The 21,321-nt window shown below is 38.6% G+C and overlaps 1 protein-coding gene across 2 annotated transcripts in view; it reads left to right on the forward strand.

Moving 5' to 3' along the window:
• Nucleotides 1–372: 372 nt before the first annotated feature.
• The window catches only part of BAZ2A (bromodomain adjacent to zinc finger domain 2A), a 24,811-nt gene continuing 3,862 nt past the window's right edge, over nucleotides 373–21,321 (forward strand). Inside the window, exons 1-23 of one of the 2 annotated variants that reach the window (XM_072408320.1) lie at nucleotides 373–581; nucleotides 2,638–2,775; nucleotides 3,252–3,764; nucleotides 5,173–5,364; nucleotides 5,664–5,882; nucleotides 6,231–6,395; nucleotides 7,310–7,370; nucleotides 8,592–8,700; nucleotides 9,254–9,355; nucleotides 10,409–10,616; nucleotides 10,743–10,804; nucleotides 11,869–11,913; nucleotides 13,227–13,505; nucleotides 13,602–13,856; nucleotides 13,935–14,149; nucleotides 14,950–15,024; nucleotides 15,561–15,717; nucleotides 16,188–16,250; nucleotides 16,335–16,479; nucleotides 17,509–18,023; nucleotides 19,277–19,484; nucleotides 19,897–20,052; nucleotides 20,162–20,322. In XM_072408320.1, coding sequence (XP_072264421.1) covers nucleotides 2,640–2,775; nucleotides 3,252–3,764; nucleotides 5,173–5,364; nucleotides 5,664–5,882; nucleotides 6,231–6,395; nucleotides 7,310–7,370; nucleotides 8,592–8,700; nucleotides 9,254–9,355; nucleotides 10,409–10,616; nucleotides 10,743–10,804; nucleotides 11,869–11,913; nucleotides 13,227–13,505; nucleotides 13,602–13,856; nucleotides 13,935–14,149; nucleotides 14,950–15,024; nucleotides 15,561–15,717; nucleotides 16,188–16,250; nucleotides 16,335–16,479; nucleotides 17,509–18,023; nucleotides 19,277–19,484; nucleotides 19,897–20,052; nucleotides 20,162–20,322 — 4,041 coding nt within the window. In that variant the 5' untranslated portion in view covers nucleotides 373–581; nucleotides 2,638–2,639. The remainder of the gene's footprint in view (nucleotides 582–2,637; nucleotides 2,776–3,251; nucleotides 3,765–5,172; nucleotides 5,365–5,663; nucleotides 5,883–6,230; nucleotides 6,396–7,309; nucleotides 7,371–8,591; nucleotides 8,701–9,253; nucleotides 9,356–10,408; nucleotides 10,617–10,742; nucleotides 10,805–11,868; nucleotides 11,914–13,226; nucleotides 13,506–13,601; nucleotides 13,857–13,934; nucleotides 14,150–14,949; nucleotides 15,025–15,560; nucleotides 15,718–16,187; nucleotides 16,251–16,334; nucleotides 16,480–17,508; nucleotides 18,024–19,276; nucleotides 19,485–19,896; nucleotides 20,053–20,161; nucleotides 20,323–21,321) is intronic. The other variant, XM_072408314.1, reaches the window with a different exon arrangement.

Raw genomic sequence — 21,321 nt, forward strand, 5'->3', positions numbered from 1 at the left:
GGTAGATGAGAATGTTGTGTTGTATGAGTTTTGTATAAGTATTGTATTGTATTGTATGAGTATTGTGGTGACCCTCACAGAATTGGAGAGAGTTATAGGTAGCTTATAGATAACCCCCCCCCCCCAGAACTGTGTAATTGATTTGTCCAGCCCTGACCTACACAGACTGCTGCTTTGTCTGCAATATTTTACAATGTAACCATATTTATTAATTTAAACAATAAATGGATACTACATTTGGAATTGTTGCCATAAGCGACCAATCAGGTTTCGCGTTTCATTTTGAGCCTGGGGGGGGGGAAGAAGAAGTCTGATTGGTCTCCATGGACAACATCTCCTGTACGGTGCTGCGCCTCGTGTGTGCTCTCAGAGCTGTGTGCGGGACACCAGGGGAGAAGTTGTTATTGTCGCGCTGCCTCTAGGACCCGGCGGCCACCTCCGTACTTCCTGCCTTCCTCGAACACGCTCAGCCTGCAAAGCCCCGGAGCCGCGGCCTCGTCCTGCTACCTCTTCCCCAGGCCGGGGACACCATGTGAGACCGGGCCGCTTCGCACCTCTGCCTTCCATCAGCCCTGGCTCAGGTGAGTACAGTGTGGGGGCGGCTTTAAGGCCTGCCGGTGTCAGGGGGAATCTCCGGGACCCAGCACTCCCATCAACTTCTGCTGACCGGGGTAATGTACGGGACCACGGCTGGGTATAGATCACAGCCCACCCCTAGCAATCTGGCAGTGCCCAGATCACAATTACCCTGGCTATGGAAACCGAGAAAGGCCCAGGCTGAGATGAAATGGCCTCCTTGTTAATAATCCGAATCACACTCATTAATTTGTATACAGCTCAGGCATTATGAAGCTGCTTCCTGCTTCCCACTCCATTCCTATCTCTTGTATTGTCCTCATTCTTTTATCAAATAACATGTGAAGGGTAAAAAGTTGTGCTGATCTCTTGTCCAGAATGCTTTCTGTGCATTGTGTAAACATTTAGAGAGATCTATGGAGAGATCCTGTACACCCCCTCCTGTGCAATCTTAGAGTTCACCATTTTATGATTGAATAGTTTCTCCTTTCTCTAATGTGGATGAATCACACAAGCTGCAAATGGAGCAGAGCTGTGTGTTTCTAGCCCTGCAACCTCCTCTATTGTTCAACAAAGATCTACTTTGCACAAGGCTGCCCAGCAAATAGCAGTGTGCTCTTTGTGTGTCATATGCAAGTGTCTGTAAAGTTTCTTACACCATACACATCACCCATTGTATACATTATAAATACCAATGTTTATTATTTTTTTGGTAGAATTCACACTTATATGGGACATACCGCCAATATACTGTGATTTTTTTTTTGCCCCCTATACATTTTTTTTTTTTTTACCAAACTGTATAAAGCATTAACCCAAAGTCATTTTAAATGAAAAAAGTACAAATGTGTCATGCCTCGCGTTTAATTTTTTATTATAGGAACGGATTGTATACTGCACTGCAGACTTTTTCAACTTTTTTTTTTTTAATATAGGGGAACCCTTGAAATATTTTTAGGTCCTCGGGGAACCCCTGCTATAATTATTAAACAGGATTTATATAGCGCCAACATATTACGCAGCGCTGTACATTAAATAGGGATTGCAAATGATTAATATATCCATAGCTCACTGTACATTAGGGTAGGAGGAATGCCTCCTACATTGCTGACCAATGGGAAAATTATCACCCGAACAGCTAAAAATGTCATTGGTGTCACTTAAACTGACCTAAGAGGCACAAACTGCTCATTTCTTAAGGAACCCCTAGAAACCTTTGGAGGAACTTTAGCGTTCCACATAACCTTGTGTGAGAAATGCTCACCCACTGTAACTGAATTCTATAATAATCTGTGTTTTGAGTGACATGGCTTCGCTTTTTTATATGTCATGCGCGCACTATATCAGCTGCCTGGTTGCATGTTTTTGCTGTGATCTTTTTCCTGAAGTCACAATCTTTCTGTGTTCGGTAAGTTTGAAACATCTAGTAGCAGTTGGTCACATTTACTCTGACTTGTTCTGGTAATGTTTAAGATGTTTTACAGCTCTCCAAGCTGCTTCATCAGTCCAACTAGTGTAGGAAATATCCAAGCATTTGTATTCACATCTTAAACATTACAAGTAAGTTGAATGTGGCCATCTTCTACTGGATGTACTGTGACCTGGATAAATGAGAAATTTATCACAGACGTAAGTTTGGATTACAAGAAACCAGCAACAGATTGATGCACACTTACCATGAAAAGCCAGTGTTCACCTACTTCTTAAACTCTGGATAGCTGGCTTTGTCTGGTATCAATAATTTCATCTACAGACCTGGGATATGAATGCTGTAAATGTCTCAGAATTCTTTATTTTTGTTAGTGGCAAAACAGGCAATGAAGCCAATGTTTTACCAGACAAGTAGCATTCCCAAAATGATGTTGTCTGCGGTGGTAGACTACATTATTTTCTCATGACCGGTGTACGTAAACTAGCAAAACATTTAATCCAGTTACTGCATATCCATACATTTTTTTTCTATTAGTCACCAGACATTCCTTGTTGTCCAGCTGTTCAATAGAATTGCAGCCTTTTTATTTGTCTGCTTTATTGTAACAATTTGCTTTTATTGTGTTACAGACATGGAGACAAACAATCATTTTGCCAGTACTGGCCAGCCTCCATTATCTAGTGCCTCAGGACTGAAACAACTGCCTCAGTTGGTGGAACCAGTTTACACAAATAATTCCCTTGTAATATTTCCTCAACAAGTAAAAGGTAAGTGGGAACCGATTGTTAAAATATATAAATAATAATGCTTTGGGTTTCAGTGAGGGTGATTGTGAGTGTGGCTAGGTAATGTAATTAATGTCACATAGTTCAGTTCCTATTCACCCGGCGTTTGTGTTCCCACTGACAGAGTAATACTAAATTCAAGAAGGTCAAATCACAACAGCAAACTTATCCTACATCCTCATCACCCTTCCTGTTCAGAAGTAGCTCTGCAAAAATGTAAAGTTAGTAATAAATGTTTGACCATAAAAAATTTCCATCTGTGCACCCACTGCAAAGCTCCAGTGTCTAAGACCACGCCATGTTCAATATTGTTCCAGCACTAATTTACACTGCAACAGTATTGTGCTACGTTGGATACATTGTCTATAGCTGGAACCCTTTTAGGTATAAATAAAGACTGTGTTTCTGCTGCTGTTTTGCTTTGCAATTTGAGTAAACCTTTATGCTCTTTGCTTTAGGTCTGAATTGTGATATGTCTGTGAATGGCCTGATTTCACCTTCCATACCCAGTAATCCTCATGGGACGTTTGCATCGGATGCCAGTAATACAAGTCATCCCGCAGCTAGTAACTTTGACTACCTCTGGAAATTTCCCAAGTCTCCTGTCCTAAAAGACTGTAATGGACCGAGTCTGCCTAAGGTGAATGGATCAGCATCACCGCTATCAAATGGTCCTATATGTAAAGGAAGCTCGCAGGAGACCTGGGAGAGCTCTGCTTCCAGCCCCCAGGCATCTCTCAACATAAATGGTCAAGACTTGTGCAATTTTAGTAATGGTAATGTAAAAGTGGCAGCTGCAGCAAATGGAACACATTGCTATCCCACAGAATCCCAGCCAGCTTCTTCTCCAGTATATGGCTCGCAGACTCCTTCTCCTCTTTCCCAGTGCCAGGACGAACAGCAAGAAATGGAAACTGAAACATCAGAGAATGAAGAAAAAGATATGTTGGAACCCCCTGATGTTCAGTCAGGTGAGTACAAGACCCCTAATATGTTGAATCAGCAGCGAGGCCTGTGCATATTGGCATTTGTTCATGCTAGAACGGCTTCTCTCTCCAAACATGTGAACAGGGAAGCAAAAGGAGTTAGGTGGGAAGTCAAATACAGGTTAGAAGATCACAGAATGTATAGGGAAAAATGGATTATTTCAAGTGTGTGTAGAATGACAGGAAAACACACATTTGTCTTTAATCATGCAGGTATTAGGAAGGAAGGCTGGGGAAATAGGAAAACATGTCCAGTAGCACCTAGGGTGATTATAATTTGAGGTGGCATTTTTCTTGGGAACCAACATTAGCAGAGTCTTTAGTTAAAGAGAATGATGACTCTGCAAATCTCTTGTTGGTTTCATGACCCAGTAACCAGTTTCAGGTCACGCTTTCTTTTCCTCACTACTGGGTGACGTTTTGCTTCCTTTCACACCCCTTCTATCCCTCCCTTATAGCAACTGTATTATTATTGATTACAAATCTATTTTAGGTCTTTGTTAAAGACCTAAATATTACATTCATATACAGATTTGCTATCTGCTACATTTTTATATGTGGTGGCTGCAGATTTAGCCTGTATTGGAACTTCTGAAAGGTCTGGCTTACACATGTAAGTTAATTAGTTAACTACCGGTAATTGAAATTGCTGTTTTAGTTGTAGATTTGGTAGGTGTGTACATACCTAACGGTCAGATTCACACTGAGCCAAACTGTATTTTAGGTTAACCATATCCGTATTAAAGTTAAATTGCTATCTGATTAAATGGTATAAAAACTTCTTAAGTAGATACAAAAGCCTGATCTTGCTTGATTGCGAATGCTACAACTACTTAAGTATTTATTTGGTCCTATGCTTTGTCATATCTTGTCTTGTCTGCCCTATGCACAGCTTTGGGCTGATAAATGTAATTTCCTTTCTAAATTTTGACAACATTCCCTGTGCCACTGTACTTTGTGCACCCTTAAAACAGAGATCAACCTCCATACTTTTTGGTAGGAATGGTGTGCTTCTTTTCATAATCCTTGATGTCACTTCATGCAGTTATAGTTGTGACCACAAAGTTTTCTCCAAGACATTTGTTTCAAAAGATCTAAGGCTTCTCCGTGGGATGTTGTAAGCTGGTTGCTTTGTGACATTGGTGCAGCAAAGTTAACGAACACTTACAGATTCTGCCAGTTATACATTATGTACAACTGTATATAGCTTGTTATTGCTGACCTTCTAAAATAAACTGATCAGGACAAATATGTTGAGTGGGAATTCTGCCTTTTTTTGGTTCAGGCCAGTGACCAGCAAGACCAATAAATCATTGCTCACTACATACTAACAGATAGCTGTAGTGCATTATGTTGCCCAACCTTCTTCATAATCTCTTGTTTTATTTTTAAGATCAAACATCCTCTGAGGACGGTGGTCTTGAAATGGAGGTGGACCCAGAGCCTATTAGCCTAAATGTGCCCTCACTTTCTCCTTCCGATGTCAGTAGTTCAAATGACCCCTCTCAACTTCCAACCAAGCTAGATGATTCCCAAGACCCCAGCACATATTCTCCAGAGACCTTTGAAAATGAACTTGTTCAAGGTACTTTACTTCAGAAAAATGTATCCATATGAAACGGGCTTTAGAGGTTCTTGTTAAATTTATAGTCAGTTTTGTTGTTTTTCATGTATCTGTCTTTCTAGCCTTATAGTTACTTAGCTGAGTTTCTTTAATACAAGAAGCATAAATTATGTCCACATTGTATTTTACAGGCTGTAAAATAAGCTACCGTAAAAAAATGTTAGTATTGAGGCAGCTCATAATGCAGGATATTGTGGATAACCAGAGTATGATCAAAGGTTGGGTACTCAAGTGTTCTTTAATTTTCTTTCTGCCTGCAGAATTGCCTGTGGAACAGTCTCGTAGTCTGTTGTGTTTTTTTGAAGAGCAAGACAAAGACGAGCAAACTAACCAGAGCCTAAAATCTGAAACGCTGGATTTGGAATGTCCATCCTATCCAGATACTGCCATAAATCCTTCAATGACTGATGAGGATCAGAGCCCTGACCTGGCCAATGCAAAGTCTCCTTTGTGTGACCTGGGAGAATGTGTAATGCAAGGTGTTTACAAGCACTTGTTTTGTCTGCTCTTTGACATTTATTTTTGAATATTTCATATTCGAGTTTTAGAATTTAGTAGTTCTTTAAAAACATTTTATGACCTGAAATGGTATCGGAATGGCTGCATTGTTTCCATACAATATGTTGAAGATTTTCCCTAAAACTGTTTATTTATATAGTAATAAATAGAAGTAATGCTGGCTTGTTTATTAGCTAGATTGTCCAAATTCTTTCACCTACCCAGTTAAGTCCATACACTCTTTAATATTCAGATACAATGTTAACAGTTTTGAATTTTGAATGTCTATTTTTGATTAAATCTTTACAAAATTGTATGTATTTTTTCAGATACGTTAGAAATAGCAAAGCACCCCAAAAGAAAGCGAAATAAAAAGCCTGTGTTAACAATGGAAAGTGTTTCTTCTGTTGAAATGTATGCAGAAAATGCAACCCCAGAGCCCAGTGTTATAGCGGATCCCACAGAAGAAGAACTGGAGCCTGGAGAAGTAAGAGGTAAAAATCTAAGACAAAGATTGGTCGCTGGAGGCTTACTACCTCTATAAGTCAGTATTAACCTCCCTGGCAGTATGAATACCAAGTATTTTTTAATGTAAAAGCAGTACAGCCTCTCCAGCCACACGCTCGCCCGGCATCTGCTTCCCCTGGCCTCGCATCCTGCAGATGCTGGGCATCGCCAGGTTACACAGATGCCGGGCATCACTGGAGGACGCCGTGGGCACCGTTTATCAGGTATGTGTTTAAACTGTTTTTAAACCTGGCAATTCCACCTTAAGTGTGGCTCGTGGTTACCGCCACACTCCGGGTTACCGCTAGGGAGGTTAAGGCCCTCCAGTCTTTAGAATTGTCTTCTTCCAGAAACCATGATTCCTCTTTTTTATAAATTCATGTGTTTATTCTTATGCCTGATTTATAACTTGTGCCCTGGTTCATATTTACCAGTTAGGTATTTATCAAAGTGCTGAAGGTATTTATTCTGATATGTTGGGAATATGTGAGCTTTCATGGCTGACCTATGTTTTATAAATGTTCACTATGTTAACATTTACTATATGCTTGTATCTGGTACTGGGACATAGATTTCCTTAGCCATAGATAGGATGAGCATTACAGCCTTTGGAATCTGCCGAATCAAGTTAACAATAGCACCGAACATAAACCTTTCCTGACAGGTTTTCTTTAAGGATTTCATTGCAAGATGGGATACATTGTATGTGCTTAAATAACTTTTCATATACAATTGAAACACCAAAAATGATAATACCTAAGCAACACTGTGGGAAATTAAAGCATTTAGGAGCAATATTACCTTCCAATCTAGCTTTCCGCAAATGAGCTTTGTAATTGGGTAACTTTAAAATAATAGTCCTACATTATTTTTTCAATTGTATACTTATTTTATTATTCAGAAACCCCTACTCGTAGGAGAATTGCCACACCAGAAGAAGTGCGTCATCCTTTGCTACATGGGTAAGTTATTTCACATTCATGTTGGGCCAATATGATGTGCGTGCACTGCACAAATTGTGAATGACTCTCTCCTTTTGGGGTACTTGGATAAAATTAAAAAGGGTTTATCTCTAGTGCAAGGTATGGCAGTGTAAGGAGGTCCTAAAGTGCAAAAACTGTTATCAGAATTCTGGATTATATGAATAAATTTGCATAAACAGAACTCACTATTTTGGCAGTAAGGTCAGAACCATCAATATAGCCAAAAAATAATAAAGATTTCTAAAGTTCTATGCAAATCTCTTTTTTGTGTAAAATAGGAGCCTAGCCCACCCCATCCTGCCTTTTGCTCCTTACTAACAGTCAATGAACGCAAACAAATTCATGCAGTGGCCTCATTGACCAACAACAAACACGGCGGGCAAACACTTGTACATACTTGAATGTCATGAACAGTGGAGCTACAGATTTGCTTTGTATACTATCAACAAGTAGTGAAGTAGTCTTCCCAATTATTCCACTAGATCTATTCAGAAAGGTCATTGTACTGTACAGTAAATAATATACAACAGACCACCCTTTGGGCCACTGGCTAGCACTGCCCCCCCCTTCTTTTCTGAAATGCATATCATTGAGCTTTTGGCACCAATTACCCTGGACCAATATTGTTAGGTAACCACTGTATGTCGGCAACACCCCATAAAACCTCCTCTGACCCAGTCGCCTAGCCATCTCAATGTGGTATTCGTCAGAGTAGTAAGATGCTCGCGCGTGCCCTTTTTTTTTCTGCTGTTTTTTTGTCACCTTTAAGAAAGTTACATGTTGCTTAGTACATCACACCCTTTAAGAGGTGCCATTACAACAACAGTATTCGTGCTATTCACTTTCCCTGATGGTGGTTATAACGTTTTGTGTGATATAAGTGGAAAATGATCAGCTTTAGACCTTTTTGCAAGTATTTACTTCTGGCCACTAGAGGGGGCATTCCAATTATAACAAATTCAGATGTTACAGCATGTTGACGCAACATAAAATAACTATTTTCAGATTCCTATTTGCAGCTCCCCCTCCCCATCTGAGAAATTAACATACAACAGTTGGAAGTTGCTTTAATGAAAGAAACAAAATAAACTAGTGAAATTACATTTGACATGACAATCTATATTCAAGCTGTGTTTTAAATATTTTTGTATGATTTGTGTTCTCTTAAAAATGTAAATACCTGCTCCTTTTTGTGTATAGATGGAGGCGTGAGGTTCGGATAAGGAAGGGAAGCCATCGCTGGCAAGGGGAGACCTGGTACTACGCTCCTTGTGGGAAAAGAATGAAACAGTTTCCTGAAATCATTAAGGTGATTGTGGCTTTCTGTGTTATATGACATTCACTGTTTGCAATTTTAAAATGGGAGTATATAATAGCAGAACTTTTTTGAGCAGAAACAAGCAAATTTGTTTGATTGCTACATTCAGGCAATGATGATCCATAACATAAATTTAAGAGAGTCAGCAAACCCTTAATTTTTGTAGATTTTGCCAATAGATGACTTTCCTTTTCTCTAATCATGAATGATGCCTCATATGACGATTTAACCTGTGCATTACTTTGTAGAAATAGACATTAAGGGCTCTATTTATAAAATGGGGAACCCACATTCCTTGGTAGGAATCCATTACTGCCATTTAAACACATGAACACAGAAGATTCCCATCAGGGAGTGTTTGAGAGAATGTAAGAACGCTCCGTTTTATGAATAGAGCTTGAAAAAACACAAATTCCCCAGTAAGGCTTTAATGTATATAGTTATGATCTGAAAATGCATGCCAAATTACTAAGCTAGCCTGCATTATAATTTGTATTCGTTTACCTATGTTTTTATTTCCTTTTTCCAATCTGCTGCACTATAGTATCTTTCTAAGAATACTGACCGTAATGTCCGCAGAGAGCACTTTAGTTTCAGTCCTCGAATGCCTGTTGGAGATTTCTATGAAGAGCGACACACTCAAGAAGTAAGTTGTTGGTTTTTTTTTTTTTCCTTGTTAAGGTATATCAATTATTTTTGGAATAAATCTGTTCTAGAACAAATATTGTTCCACAGTCCTTCAAAGCCTAAGTATCTGTAATAAGTAAAGCCAATGGTCAGGTATGACCGGTAATATTCGTGAAATGGCCATGAACCAATGTTGCCACATAGCTGTGTTTTGAAAATAAATTTACTTCTGCGTTTGTTTGGCCTATTAGGCCGATCTAGAGCCACTTTTGACAGCTTTTCCTAGCTGTGTAATTCAGGTTTTCACCCTAGTGTAACCCTCTTATTTTTTGTCATTAGGTTGATTTTTCCCTAGACACTAGTATTTGTGCTTATGTTTACTTTTAAAATAGTGTGAACCCCTTTGTTACCAGAGCATTCATGACATTTGTAAAATGGTCTAGTTGTAGTTTGAGTATTACCATGTTTCCCCGATGATAAGGCATCCCCATCAAATAAGCCACCCCCCGATTTTTGCTCTAACAATTAAAATAAAGCACCCCCTGCAAATAAGACATCCTCCGATACCTGATACTGTGTGCCTCTGTGTGACTCCTCGATGCTGGCTGTAGTGCAGAGTGAAACTGAAAGTAACTTCTAAGGACAAGCAAGCTGCTGATCCCTGCCCTAACAGAGTCTGTTACCCCGCGAGTCAGTGATCAGAAGGGGACAATAAATGGCACATACGGTAGTGATCAGAAGGGGACAATGAATGGCACATGAGTGATCAGAAAGGGGACAATGAATGGCACATACGGTAGTGATCAGAAGGGGACAATGAATGGCACAGAGTGATCAGAAGGGGACAATCAATGGCATAGAGTGATCAGAAGGGGACAATCAATGGCACATGAGTGATCATGAGTGATTTTCAACAATAAATGTGTACTGTAGTCTTCTTCATGGAAAAATAAGACATCCCCCTGAAAATAAGACCTAGGGCATATTTTGGCATTTCAAAAAATATAAGACAATGCCTTATCATAGGGAAAACAGGGTACCTAGTCTGATTCTTACCTCTCCTCTATTCCAGGGCATACAGTGGATATTGCTGAAGTCTGAGGAAATCCCCTCCCGGATTTTGGCCATCACAGGGAAGAGGGGGCGTCCTCGTAATTTGGAAAAAGCTAAAGCCAAGGAGAACAAAGTCAAGAGAGGGAGAGGACGGCCTCCAAAAGTGAAGATGATAGATTTGCTTAACAAAGCTGATGCCAAAATGTTAAAGAAGCTTGAAAATCAAGGTATCAATAAGTTTTATTTTAACTTGAATAGCTTTTTTTTTTTCTTTCTTTTTTTTTTTCAGACAGTTTTTTTTGTGCCCACTGATAATAGATAAGATGTTTATTTTCCTTTTTTTCATTTTCTAGATATATTGAGTGATGTTGAAAAAGTGCAACTGAGCAAACTAAGAAAGAAAATGAGACGAAAGGTATATTGTTTGTTTGACTTAATATTTTTGTTTAAAGTAGACTGACTCGGAAAGTCTTTTCCACAGTAAAAGGGACCTGCTCATATCTGTGGAGTTAGACAAAAACACTCTTTTAGCAGAATATCTATCATTGGAATTTATAGTCAAACTGACAAACTGTCAAACTGGATTTATGTCCAGAGAATGTTGATTGGCATTGCATTCCTGTTTGCAGACGCTGTTGGGTACATTAGTTTTGGTCCTGATTAAGCCTCACTTATACATTTTAAAAGAATAAAGCACAGATGTTGCGCCATTATGCATAAACATCATTACAAGCTGGGCACAGAAACGGTACGTCTGTGACCTTTTTAAACATGTTTAGATGACCCTTCGTTTGTATAGCAGGAACCTGTAGGTATCCACATGCACTTAAAGTTGTCTTTCATTGCTGTCTTTAATCCCTACTCTTAATGATTGGGTTCCCACACCTCTTTAATTGTCACTAAACCTGATAGGTTGCCAAATTCCCAAATCCTAGAACTAGCCTGAAGCATTTACAACATGGATGGATGCTGCTAGGGATGTCTACTTTAGTGTATACCATGTTTAAAAATTGACTCAAAGGATATTCAAGCATTGATCAGGGTCAGCCTTTGCTTCCTTTACCATGTGAAGGCAGACCATTTTAGGGTACAGAAGGCAGAGAACAACGATAACAGTGTGACAATTACCAGAGAATCTGTTAGAATTTTATTGTATTGCATACAGAAATGTATAACTGTCACAAGGGATTAGTGAACTTTCACCAATGTGGAAACTTGATCTTGTGACCACTAACAGAAAATATTCTTTCATTAAAGATTTTTGCCTACTTATTGCTCTGTTCTCCAGACAGAAAGTAAAGGCAGTTTCCTCCTAATGTATATCAACAGAAAAAAAAACTGGCAGTGATTCCAGCCATTCTCTACTGCGTACACTTAAAGCAAAATCACTATTTTTTTTCAAGTATGTTGGAGAAATGTATGTGTGTGTTTAATTTTTATGTTTATGTGACATCTATTTTGATTGTGTTTTTTGTGTAGGCCAGAAATCAAGAAGCTAAACAAGAGGCAGCAAAGAAAATGAGAGTGAGTATCAAAAACAATTCCTGTCTGTATTTTTTTATTCAAACACAAACTAACTAAATGTTGTTATTTCTCTTTAAACAAAATCCTATTATTAAAACAAACTACAAAAACAAAATTATCTGGGTTCTCAAAGTTTTTAAACTGACATGGCTAAGAAAAACACAACAATAAATGCTTTTAGTTAAAGGAACCAAGATTCTTTTGTGTGTTCCATGGAGTTAAGGGTCTCCAGTGGTAGGGTCTTCAATGGTACAAATCATTAATTTTAGTGTTGCTGCCTACCCTATGCTGTTTTACTATCTGATAAGGGTGCCATTGTTAGTCATTTGTAATAGATAGTGGAACAGAGGTTGGGCCTAGTTAAGTTTGCTTTAGAGCTGACCTAATGTCATAAGCCTATTTTAAAAGTCTTCCCATGTGGCCATCCGTCTATAAAACCTAAAAGGACACCTGGATACTTAACTGTGATTAGGACTTGCTCACCCACTGGGTCCAGCAGGCCCCTAATCCTCCTAAAATTGGATGGACTGGAACATTTATTGGCTGCTAAGGCAAGGAGAGAGACTTCCTTGGATCACAGATACGTTTCTGACAAAAAGTCAACTTTAATTCACAATGGTGTATTATCATATCCCTTATTAAATCAATTCAGGGCAAAGTTATAGAATCTGTTGTAGGTCTGCCCTTGACCTTCTCATACTTGTCTTCCTCCATTGTTACATCGAAGTTGTATGAAAAGCTAACATAGTGTTAAAAAGAATTAGAATTCAAAACTCCACTGTGCCAAAAGCAGCAAATCTAGGGTGAGGAAAAGGGAACACAAATAAAGCAAAGCAGCAAGCAGGAAAAATAAAGCAGCAAGGCATAGGGAATTCACAGATCATATTTTTTTTTTTGTGAGTTACCTATTTACAGTGCAGATGCAGATATTGGCATTCTCAGTCACTACTCACACTGCTGTCTGCACCTCCTCCTGTGCACCCATGCAATAGAATAGATGCATTACTTTCCTTGGAACTGGACAGTCATTCTTAACCTGCTGCCTGCTTCAGCTTAGTCACTTGTAGGAAGTAATCAGTTTGATCACTCTGTAGCCCGGCTACAGACCTCTTATTGATGTTACAATACACAGTCTATTTTAGTGCACAACAACCCAAAGCTACACTAGGCTTATTTAGTAAAATCCTGAATATGTACATTTGTTTTATACCTGTTGGTGTGATGAGGTATTTGAGCTGTTGATTGTATACTACTTGTTTATATGAGCCCCTTTTTGATCAGTCTGCATATTTTGGTTTCTTTACTTTCATCAGTTAAGAGAAAAGAAGGAGAAAGAAAAGGAAGAGCGAGAAAAAGAGCAGAAGGCAAAGGAGGCTGAGCAGATTGCACAGAAGAAGGCAAAGGAGGCTGAGCAGATTGCAGAGAAGAAGAGAGCAAGAAGAAGACCAAAGGAAAAAGCTGCTCCTCTTGTTCATAAGCCAGACAGGAAACAGCTTGCGCAACAACGCCGCCTAGAAGAACGCAAGCGCCAGCAGTTTATGTTAGAAGAGCTAAAGAAACCAATAGAAGATATGTGTTTACCTGATCATCAGGTATTTAATTTTATTAGGTCTAATACTACAGCATAAACTATGTTGCTTGGTGGTGTATGCAAATGTACCTAATAACTTTATTTTGTTTTTCTTAAGCCTCTGCCAGATTTTCCACGTGTCCCAGGAATTGTTTTGCCCAGCTGTGCCTTTTCTGATTGCTTAATGACTATGGAGTTTCTTCATACGTATGGAAAAGTATTTGGATTACATGAAGCAAAGGATATTCCAAGCCTGTATACCCTGCAGGAGGGGCTTTTCAATGTGGGTGACAGCCAGGGAGAGATGCAAGATCTTCTAATAAAATTGCTACGAGCAGCATTGCTTGATCCTGGGCTTCCATCCTACTGTCAGGTATCTGTGCATATTATCTAAAGCTTTTTAGTTGGTTTTTGTATAAGGATGAGTGTAATCATTTGGTTTTCTTTTCAGTCTTTAAAAATTTTAGGTGAAAAGGTTTCTGAAATAAGTTTGACAAGAGAAAATGTTTCTGAAGTTCTGCGCATCTTTCTTGAAGCTTATGGTGGTGACATTGATCTGTGTGAAAGTCTCCGCACACATCCATTCCAGGCCCATCCTCCACACATCAAAGCTGCAGTTATTGCTTTTATTATTAATGAGCTCAATGGAAGTGCACGCATTATCAGGTAAACTTTTTTGGCTTCAATATGTTTATTTAATTCAATGAGGCCATAGTGAATGATTAATGTAATTCCTAATGTTGAAGGAAATTTTCTCTCTATAAGAGGAGAAAAAGAGAAATACTTACCCTCCAGTTCTGGCATGTGCACATGCCTTTTGCTGGAGAAATTCTGCTCCAGGTACCCTCCAGTTCTGGCCACAATTGTACATCACATCTTTGTTTGACTGATTGAACAACCCCCCCTATGACCTATAGATGAAAAGACTAAAACCACTTCATTCCATCCTAAACTTTGCTTGAATTGGCTTGTCTCTGTCAGGCCTTAAATTACACAAGTTAGGCTGCACACACACATACATTTTTTTGTCACTGGAAACGTTCATGCCCGTTTCCAATGATGGCGACTGACAGATAAACGACCAAACACTGAAGATACAGCGCCCATTCTGTACTTATAGAAAGGGGAGGAGGGAGGAAGAGCATCTCCGATTTTTTCTTCTTTGTGGTGTGGGGCAATCTGCCTGTGCAGTTCAGGTGATGTTTCCTCCTGAAAATCTTTAAGGAGCAGCCTGACACTTCCTGGGATATGTGACGTAGGTATACCAAGAGGCTCCGAAAGGAGTCCTCCCTAAAAAATAAAAAAATATTTTAAAAAAATACATTTTTAATTGTATAAAAGGATTAGCCACCTGTTTTGTATAATGTTAAAAATGTCATGATAGGTTTGCTTTAATGCCATCAGTCTAGTAGAACTGCAACTCATTAGTATTACTAATATTAATTTTATATTTTCCTCATTTACAGTGAAATAGATAAAACTCTGGAAAACATGTCACACTACAGAAAAAATAAGTGGATCATTGAGGGCAAACTGCGGAGGTAAGCTTGCACCATCATTTGTAAACTTTTATTCAGAGTTTTGTTATCAGTTTTTGATTGAGGTTAATTAAACAATGCTATATAAAGTGCCACGTGTCGTTCTTGTGTGGTGAGGGCAAAAGCAGTCTTTTAATACATCCCTGCCAATACTCGCATTCCAAATTCCTATTTTTGTAAGGTTTATTTAAAGTTGAACTTCCATATAAGGAAACTTTTTTGCCGACTAAAGGATCTGTCCTATGGTAAAGCTAGGTGGATGAAACCACTTATTGTGGTGTTCTCCCTTAACACTAAGCTTTTCTGACTGGAAAATAAACAGCAAGCAGCAGGCTAAGTGTGCTCCTACTTACTCTTCTCTACTCATTTTTGGCATAATTGCTTATAGTAAACTTGATTGGCTTTCAGTCCTGTCCCCTCTGCCAGTCAGGGTGCCTTCTTGAAGTTTTAGCAAACCTTGAACTTTGAACTTTTTTTTTTTCTACAATAAGGAAGTCCTTAAATTATGTTTTTCATGCAATTTTCTATTTGTCCTTCAGGTTAAAGTTTGCATTGGGAAAAAAGACTGGCACACAAGAAAGCCAGGTTAGTAACCCAGAGGAGAATCGGAGGAGACGTAGTGCTCGCACTGCTGAGGAAAATTATGACTTGCCAGAAGACAAGGGTGGGCTATTGAATGCCTCTGCGGATGAAGGGGTAAGTCAGAAAGTTAGTAACACTCATGCCAAGTCTTAAGGATAATAATTTCCCCCAGTAATTGCAAAAAAACACATGGCCAATCAATTCCTTATTTGTCTCACTTTCTTTTTTTTTTTTTTTTATTCCCTGGTATTGTTATGCTAGGAGAACTGTTTGTTTATAATCTGTCATGAAATGAGATGAGGCTGCTTTTACTTAGCTCCTCCTGAACATACTATCTATTTGGCTTTTTTACTGATTTACTGAAATTAATGGTTTTTGCAAATCTGGAAAGTCTTAAAGTCAGAAGTCCTTATATGTAGTAGTAATCTGTAATTGCAATCTCCATATTTCTTTTACACATAAATTTGATGCTTATTCACTGTAAAGATTACTCACTTGGCATCATGATAAATTGAAGCATTGCTTTATAAATTAACCAAGGCAAGTTAAAATCCCTGTTAATCTGTTATGCCTTTACTTTGCAGGAGGACTTTTCTTCAAATGCAAGTAGTGTGGAAATTGAAAGACAAATAGAGAAACTTACTAAGGTAATGTTAATCCAAATTAGAAAGAATTAGAGTATAATTAATTATTGTAATTTTTTTGTTCTAATATTTTTAATTTGTTTACAGCGCCAAATGTTTTTGCGAAAGAAAATTCTTGGTTGCTCGCAGAGGCTTCGATGCGCAACGCTGGGGCAGGATCGCTACCGCAGGTTCTATTGGATGCTACCACACATTGGAGGCATCTTTGTGGAAGGCTACTCAGAAAGCCCTGGTACATTCTTACAGATTTCCATTGTTTTGCAGTTGTGAAAAACACATACTTTTTTTGTATTTCAAATATTTTATTGATTTTTTTCAAGGGGTTTTACAACAAATATAAAGATAGTTGGGAAGAAATAGGCAACTAACAGTCCTAGAGTTGAACATTCACAATGGGCCTGATTTTTTTAAAGCTCTCCAAGGTTGGAGAGGATACACTTTTATCAGTGAAGTTGGGTAATCCAACAAATCTGGAATGGGTTTCTTCAAAGTCATTTGCTAGCAAATAGCTAGAAATCCTAGACCCAATCCATTCTAGGTTTTCTGGATCACCCAGCTTCACTGATGAAGTGTATCCTCTCTAGCCTTGCAGAGCTTTATAAATCAGGCCCAATGTCTCGGAATACAGTAGCAGGGATTAAATATAACGCATGGACTGTTTGGGTCTATACAAAGAAACAGTTACATCAATAAGCTTATTACAGGGACAGAGTTTAATTGTAACAAAAATGGAATGCCCCTGTATTAAGCCCCTCTGCTGGAAACTTAATGTTTATCTGTGCCTGGATCATCTAAAAGTTTTTGCATATTCTGAGCAGTTTACATAAATTAAAAAACGTAGAGGGTCTTAGAGGGGACCATTCAATTCTGTAAAAAACATAACAATATCCTAGGGGACTTCACTGCCTTAACATTGCAGACCATTTTTTTTAATAGACAATGCAGTATGTAGAGCTGTGTAATGGAGAGCTGGTAGCAATATGTACACAGAGTTATAAATATTCGCCTTTGTTTGCCTAAGTTTGGGGAACAAAATGTGTAATATTATGCAACTCAAAGTCTATTTGATATAGTTTCAAAAGCCAACTTGTCTTTTTGAGACTTTATTTCCATCTGGTGATCACAAGCAGTAAACACTTTATAGTCCCTACTTAGTCTCAATTCATTTACAGGGTTACAGGTTACTTTTGTTAGGTTTACGTGCTTTAGCAAAGTTAAGTGAAATACGTAGGCCTCACTGATTAACAATGATCATTTTCAGGTCAAACACTGGATCCTCCTCAGACTGATTTACCAGAGCTGGCCTGTTTGAAGATTGAAGTTGTCGAAGGAACAGCAGATAAAAATTACTTTTCTTTTAGTCGCACCCGTGGTCGTCCAAAGAAATCTCTGGATGATTCAGAACTTAGTAAATTCTGTCAATGCACTGGATCTCAGGAAGTCCCCATAAATGGCCTTTTACCAGCAAGCACCCTTATTTCTGAGCGGCCACAAGACATGAGCCAGGCAACTGTACTTTCATGGCTGAGCCAGTGTCAAAATGCTATCATGAACAGTACTGTACTGACACCTGAGAACAGCCCTCCTCGAAGTGACACAGCATCTGCTTTTGAAATTGGACCATGCCCTGGAGCCACAGACACAGATGAAAAAGAGAACAAATTGTATAATTTGCTTCCTAGGACTCATTGCACTGATTCTTCCCAGAAGAACAATTCTCAAACAAATCAGCTGCTTTCCCCATCATCCCCTGCTGCAGCTACACCACCAGTACAGGTGAGGTTGGGAGAATGTTATATACATAGTACAGCAGTGTAGTATTCTATAATAAGTTTGTGCAACAAATAGTATATACCAAGACTTAAAGCGTACCTAAACTCAGAAACTTCACTTTACATAAAGAGGTAGACAACCCTTTTATGTACACATTTATTTGACTTTATTTATCTTTCCGTGGCTAGGTTTAATTAAATAAAAAAACTGATGTGCCTCCTAATTCTAGCCTAGGTGATCGAGAATGAATTGGAGCACAAAGCCTCCCGGGATACCTACATCACAGAACCTTTTCATGAAAAGGGGAAAAAATTGCAGATTGGCAGGTTTTTTTTCCTACCTACGACATCCGATCTTGCGCCTGGGTCAGGTGACGTAGGAAGAAGAGCCCAGAAGAAGATGGCGCCGCCTTGCGCCGCCGCCCTTAATATTTTACTAAAACTGCAGTCACCTGAACCCCTTCATCCTTAGTGCAGGGACCCTTTTCTTTGTTACAACAGCCAAGCCTCTTAAGAGGAGACTGCAGCAGTGACATCAAGAGAGTAAAGGACTAAACTGCACAGGCACATCTGCAGCCCTTAAATTTGTGCCCAGAGATGGTCTTTAAGCACAGCAGACAAAGTTTTTGGCCTTTGCTTAAATTTTAAGGTGCTGTCAGCCATCAGAGAACGTTCACAAATTTCACAATTAGGGAATGTTGATAAATATTTTGTCCCTGGCTATTTAATGTCAGCAGACCTCCCCCTGCCTGTGATTCTTTAAAATAGTGTAAAATGGACTGATTTAATTTTTTTTCTAGATGATTATTTTTTTTTATCTGAAGTAAGATTCATGCTTAGTGTGCAAGAGGCATTTAGACTTCCCTGTATCCAAACTGAAGCATGCTTATTTGCACAATTCATGCATTCTCATTTGTAAGAAGATCATTCAGCATACTGATCATAACCACAACAGGATTTCTGCTTAGCCAACAAAGGTTATGATGTATTGCTAGTCCCATATGTGGGGCAGTGCTGTAACCAGTTTGTGTCCTAACACTGTTCTATTTTTTCACTTGTCTTGCTGATGTTTCTAGTGATAAAAGTACACTAAATCATAACTGTTATCTACCAAAACGATTATGAAAGCTCAGCCATGGAAACAATTATTATAGATAATAGTCAATTCAATACAGTCTTTTATCTAGTTTCTTTTACGTTATTTTGTTTCGGTATGTTTCTGAGAACTGTAGCCCATTGTATCGTTTTGTTTTGCAGGCCGGTGGACTGATTGAGCAGCAGCCTGCTGGTGTTGGCACTCCACTCCCATCTGTTTCTGCTATTTGTCATATATGTAACAAGCCTTTAAGGAATAATGCTGGAAGTTCGGCACAAGAGAGGCGTAGAGGAAGGCCATCTAGAGAGCTTTTTTCTGAGATAGAACAGAAGTACTACAATCAGTTAATTCAAAGGCCGATTCCAGAGGGTAAGATTACTTCCTAACCAACAAGCCTCCTCAACTCTATTATTCTTTACAGTATGGGTATCCGAATTACCTCTTAGTATATCTTTAACTAGGCTGCCTTTCTGTTGAAGGCCTTTTTCTGCAACCTTTAAACATGTAGTGAGGTTAATTGGCTTTCCCTTTAAAATTAACCTTAGACTGTATAAATGACATATGACCATGGTGTTGTGAGCCCCTTTCAGGGACAGTTAGTGACACGACTATGGACTTTGTACAGCACTGTGTAATATGATTGTGCTATATAAATACTGTGTAATAATAACTTTCTCTCAAAATTTTAAGCATTTTTAGGTTGTTTTGTACTCCTCTAGGTTGTTTTTTTCCCTCTGAATATGAAATACAACTCTTTTCAACTTTTTTTGTTCACTTATAGACAAAAAACAGGCATGGTGGTGGATAAAAGATCCAGCCATGCTGGAAGCCTTAATAAAATCTCTCCACCCACGTGGCATCCGGGAAAAGTCTTTGCACAAGCACCTCACAAAGCATCTTGGGCATCTAAAGGAAATGTGTGCCCGGACATCTTCTGGTAAGAGTTTTAGCATGATATTTCAAGAAACCAATGTACTTAGAAAGATACAGAAATACTTCCAAGGCTGTCTGCTAAAAAATGGTGATGGCTCTGTTTGTCTTTTTAGATGCTTTCTTTGAGTTCAAACCTGCAGAAGGTCACCCTGTAAGTCAAGAAACACTGGAAAAGTGGTCGGTAGAACAATGGTCATTCCAAGTGGATCTGTCTCTCCTGCAATGGGTAGAAAGTCTAGAGCAAAGGGTCTTGACTTCAGATCTTCAGATAAGGGTCAGTTGCAAATATCATTACTTCACCTTTTAGTAAGTTACATTATAACTGGTTGCAAAGCATTGTTTTGGTTGGAGCTACTTTTACTCTTGCTGATTAAGTGCTAGCATCACTTACCAGTTATTGCCAACTGTATGTTCTGGTGTGTGTATGTGCAAAAAGGATTTTTCTCTCTACTATTGTGGGCTGCTTTAATTTCTCTCCATTTACTTTTCATACCATTTACAGTAAGTGTGAATGTTTGTCTTGCCATTAATATCGAGACAAGGAATTGCACTGCAAACATGAATGGTCTGCACATCTTTGGTACACTAATGTTTATTTGCGTTCATTGGGGCTCACAGGTACCATCTTTGGTTTGATACCACAATATTGTAGTTTTTATCTCCTTTCACTGTTTCTCCTACTAAGGTGGCAAATTGTGCTGTGTAGCCTTTCTTAGCCTCCTTCCACCTGCAAACAGCAAGTTTACTCTGCTTTGTCTCATATAGCATAGCATCTTATAGCATATACACAAAAAGTGATGCTCTGTCCCTCCCAATGAACACAAGAAAGGGACTATATACAGCATACAACACGTCTCATTTTTCTATAGCTTAAAATGCATTTAAACCCTAATAATCAAAGTGTTTTGTTTTAAAATAGCCCTTATTTTGTGGAGATTGGTTTACCTGAACATTTCTAAACTTTTAACTTTGTTACCTTTTTGTATTGCTTAATGAAACACAAAGCTGCGTGACCATCAATCGCCAACTGCCAATATTCATTTAAAAGAACCATCTTATAGGATAAATGAGCAAATGATTTTTATTTATTCTTTTTTGATCACACTACAGTTAAAGACCATATTTTTTTTAGATTCTCTGTAGTATGTATCAAATAACTAATCTCTATAAAATGGTGCATAGTGTATGCCTGTCAGGTCTCTGTAGTATGTATCAAATAACTAATCTCTATAAAATGGTGCATAGTGTATGCCTGTCAGGTATGTGTAGTGTA

The sequence above is a fragment of the Pyxicephalus adspersus genome, chromosome 1 (genome assembly GCF_032062135.1).
Source record: "Pyxicephalus adspersus chromosome 1, UCB_Pads_2.0, whole genome shotgun sequence".
Lineage (NCBI taxonomy): Eukaryota > Metazoa > Chordata > Amphibia > Anura > Pyxicephalidae > Pyxicephalus > Pyxicephalus adspersus.